This window comes from Lupinus angustifolius, unplaced genomic scaffold (assembly GCF_001865875.1).
Source record: "Lupinus angustifolius cultivar Tanjil unplaced genomic scaffold, LupAngTanjil_v1.0 Scaffold_18_64, whole genome shotgun sequence".
Classification (NCBI taxonomy): Eukaryota; Viridiplantae; Streptophyta; class Magnoliopsida; order Fabales; family Fabaceae; genus Lupinus; species Lupinus angustifolius.
In genome coordinates this window covers 11,464-15,846 of record NW_017719164.1, presented here as the reverse complement: position 1 = coordinate 15,846, position 4,383 = coordinate 11,464, and the positions used below count along the sequence as shown (strand labels likewise).

At 35.7% G+C, this 4,383-nt stretch overlaps 1 protein-coding gene across 1 annotated transcript; it reads left to right on the top strand.

Moving 5' to 3' along the window:
• Nucleotides 1-364: 364 nt before the first annotated feature.
• LOC109338149 (clumping factor B-like) lies at nt 365-2,866 on the top strand. Its single transcript, XM_019575296.1, has 2 exons — nt 365-760; nt 1,895-2,866. The coding sequence occupies exons 1-2, from the start codon at nt 404-406 to the stop codon at nt 2,816-2,818; spliced, it is 1,281 nt and encodes a 426-aa protein (XP_019430841.1). The 5' UTR covers nt 365-403; the 3' UTR covers nt 2,819-2,866.
• Nucleotides 2,867-4,383: the final 1,517 nt, after the last annotated feature.

Genomic DNA, 4,383 nt, shown 5'->3' with positions numbered 1-4,383 from the left:
CAAGATTTAATGAAGAAGTTGAATTATTATTTTATGGTTCACACATTTTCCTATGTTCCCTAATATATATTTTATAACTCCGGTTTTCTATTCATTCCGTTCTAAATCTCAGTACTATCTTAAACACGAACCAAAATGTTCCAAAATATTTTTGTTCCCATATCCTAAACTAATTAATTTCTTTCAACTAATTTAAAAAAATTATATTTTGATTTTATATTTTCTCTTTTTAAGTATGTGATAATTTTTAATTGAATGGAGACAAAACGAGACAAAAAATAAGACAGGTGGTGGAAAATAACTCTCATAGGAGGCACAAGTTAACCGACCCAAAGCATAGCCCTAACCCTTGCATACAAATTTCCATCTTATTGAAACCGAAATTAGCATTTCTAGCCTGAGTATGGAAGACAGTTTCAAAGCGCGACTTGACAAAGCCTTCGGTTCTCTTCCCATACCTTCATCCTCTCTTAATTCTCTCTGGTCTCTTACCAACGACCAAATCAACCATCCTAAACCTAATCCCGAACCCGAACCCAAACCCGATCCCGAACCAGAACCCTTCTCCGATCCTCGTTCCCGAAGCTCTTCGTCTTCAGGTTTGCGAGTTGAATTGGAGAAGGATATTGAAGATCTCGATGATGTTGACGATGATGATGATAAAGCGCCTCGTGGTGGAGAATCTAAGCCTGATGATTATGATGAAGAACAGTGGGAGATTAAGTCTGGTATTGGCCTTGATTGTACCCTTGATTATGAGGTACTAATCATATTCAGTTTCATTAATTAATCGTTTAAATTCAAATTTCAACTCGATAAACTTTGTCGATAACATGAGTTTCTTGTGTTTTTATCTTTCAATCGTTTAAATCTATCGTTTTCCTTGTTTTTATTGGTGTTGCTGGTTTAAAGATGAGAACCAAAACCAACAATCGGCTATCTAGTTGTGTAAGGCCCCTAGATAGACTAAGAGGTCAAGAGTTCGATTTCGTACAGCAACACTTGTTGGAGGGGCTGTCACGATTTCTTACCCATAGGTTGACGGATATCTTATACCAAAAAAGATAAGAACCAAACTTATAAATAAGTTAGCTGAAAGGTTGAAAATCCCTACCACCTTCTCACTCAAAACAACACGCGGCGTCGAAAATCGTATTTAAGCTATGTTTTATTGTCTCAGTATGTAAATCATTTACATTGGTTTCTGGTTGTAATAATAAGTATGAAAAATAATTACCGTATGCAGGAAGAAGATCAGTACAGTTTTAGTTCTATCATGTGATGGTTATGAACTAGGTATTTAAAGTTCAGATTAAACCAGCAACCATAGTAGATTATTTATTTTTGTATAGTGTAATGTGAGTAAGGTTACGTACATGTAGCTCCCCAGATCTCATTAGTTGGGAGCCTCGTCCACTTACTCCACTATGCCACTATTTTATAGATTGAGTAAGGAGTGGTATTTACAGTCTTAAATCTTTAGTAGTAGATTGAGATCTTTATAGGCTTTTATTAAATTGGGATTAATATATTCTTGCTTACTTTTGAGATAAACTTACCTCACAGGTACCTTATTTTAACTGTGGGTATCATATATCTGTTTCTTTTTTAATGACAAATGCTAACTAGTGGTTGACACTGAATCAAAAGATGAAACTTTTATTTATTGGAAACTACAACTTTTGAATTTCCAATATCTATATTTATATACCACTTCCTAAAAAAAATTTACTTTTGATTCCTTAACCAGTGTCATAACCAAGACCCTTTTTGAGTTTATGTTGCTTCTTGTTTTTTTTTTTCTGTTATTGCTGTTTGTTGCAATATTTCACTTTTAAACTTCAGATCTTAAAAAATGGAGAGATACTTAACTTGACTGAATCACTTTATGCAGGATGAGGAAGATCATTTTGACAAACAGGCAATTGGCAAGGAGAACTCGGGGAGTCGCCTGTACATGAAGGATATAAATGATGATGACATTGGCATTACTTCTCGCAATGTTCTTCTCACTACATATACAGATTTTGGGAGAGACCCACGGGCAAATCACTTGGCTGCGAGGATTAGGCTGAAACAGGATGATGAAGCAGCATCTAAGAAAATTGATTCCTTGCATGTCTCTGAGAAATCTGAACCAGGCATTGGTAGTGGTGATGCTGTGAACCCCAAGTCAATTTTGAAGAGGAAAGATAATCCTTCAGAACCCAAGTCTCGCAAACGTGTTCGGTTTGATTCTGAATGTGATGACAGAGGTAATGATGATGAGCCTGAAAGAACCAGAGATGTTCCAGAACCCAAGTCTTCTTCGATGGAAGAGGATTTAGCTTCAAATCAGACATCAAAATCACAAGCATTTGCTTCAGCAGTTCCAGATTATATTCGCAATCCTTCAAGATATACACATTATACTTTTGATTCTTCAGGTGACATGGATGACAAATCAAATAAAGAAGCATGCATGAGCTTCCTTTCACAGCTAAGGGAGTCAAAAGCTGCTGCTGGAACTGGATCACAAGCTGATGATGCTTTGGATGATCTTCCATCAGTTACATTTATATCAAAGAAGAAATCCGGTGATGCCACTATGGGAGAGAGTGAGATGCTGTTGAAGCAAAAGCTTGATGTTGGCAAGGAATTGACGCATAGAGGCCCCTTTACTCTTGGCATAGCAGTTGGTGACACTGAAAATAGTGATGTTTGTGCAATGGAGGAGGACGAAGCCGAAGTTGTTGAAGATACTAAAAAGAGCTCACAGAAGTCAAACCGCCAGTACAGGAAGAAAACACAGGATGAATTGGAGGAGCCTGTTGTGTGACAGCTTGATGAGTCATTGAAACTTGTAAATTCGTGGGTCATCTAACTAGTGCTCCCTTGCTTAAATTTGTGGTACTAAATCATGTGACTAGTGTCTTATGGGTTATCTAACTAGTGCTCCTTGCTTAAATTCGTGGTACTAAATCATGTGACTAGTGTCTTATGTTGTTAAATAACATGAGTGAATTGAATCTAAATGTCCTATCTTCAATCATGTTAGGTACCTTGGATGACAAACTTCGAATGTACTTTTCAACATGATGGTCATGTTACATTAGAGGATTCAAATTCGTCTAGATTTTCACATTCCTGAACTTAGTGTCTTGTGCCGTTGAAGGTGTTACTTGTTAACCCTTAATTTAATTGCAGTGAATAAAGTGGAGATTAAAGTTTATTGGTGTTATAAAGTAAATAGAGTGGAGATTGAAGTGTATTGGTGTTATAAAGTACCCAGAGTGTTTCTAATGACATAGACAGGATGGCGATAAATTTTGTTTGGGTTGAGGATTTAAGTAAGGGTAGTTTTAATTTGATGAGTTGAGATATTATCATGAGACGTAAGTGTGATGGTGGTCATGGGATAAAGGATTCACAAATTATAAATATTTCTCTTATTGGGAAGATGAGTTAGAATATGATCATTAATAATGATAAATTGTAGTATAGATTCTTAAAGCACAAGTATTTGTGTGATAAATCAATGTTATTTGCTTTGCCAAAGCCATAAGCATCTTTCACTTGGAAAAGCATTGTGAAGGCAAGACAACCTCAATGATAGCTTCACTTTACGTTTGGGAAGTGAGAATAAGACCTTGTGGTATTGTAACTGGTTGGTATGTGGAAAGTTATGCAACTTCGTCGATTTGTTTAATATGTTCGATATGCAACTTCAAGTGAAGGATTTTGATTTTCAATGTTCTTTATACCATGGTCATAACTAAAGTGAAGGATTTAATCGGTAGTACCTTTACACCAAGTTCTCAATGAGGAAGGGGGTGGATTTGGGACGATGATGTAATGAGAATGCATACAACAAATTTAGGTTATTGGTGTCTTAAATATCGTGTGGAGTGATCCTACATGATGTTTGGAGGTTCGGTGCGTCTAAGCGTTTAAAAGAAAGCAGAATTTATATTTTGGTACTCATGATGCATTCATTATCTTCTAATTGTTGGGTATGAGCATGTTAAAATACACCTAGAATGAGGTTGAATAGGTATTGCAGATCACTTACTCTGCTTTTCCTATATTTTGCACAAAACAGAAAGTTACTGCACTTAATTGATTAGACTTGGTTTTAATCGATTAACCATTGTTGGACTTAATCGATTAACCATTGCTGGACTTAATCAATTATGCTTGTGGATAATCGATTATCCCGAGTCTTACAAATCCTAATTTTATGGTTTCTTGCAAAGCAAGTAACCGATTACCTTATACAATTAATTGATTACATAGGTTACAGAATGATACAAAAATAGATTATAGCAGGTAACACAGAATCAATCAATTAACAAGAATATAAAGCACAAAAGTGAAGCATTCAAACTCATCTTCATCCAAGTT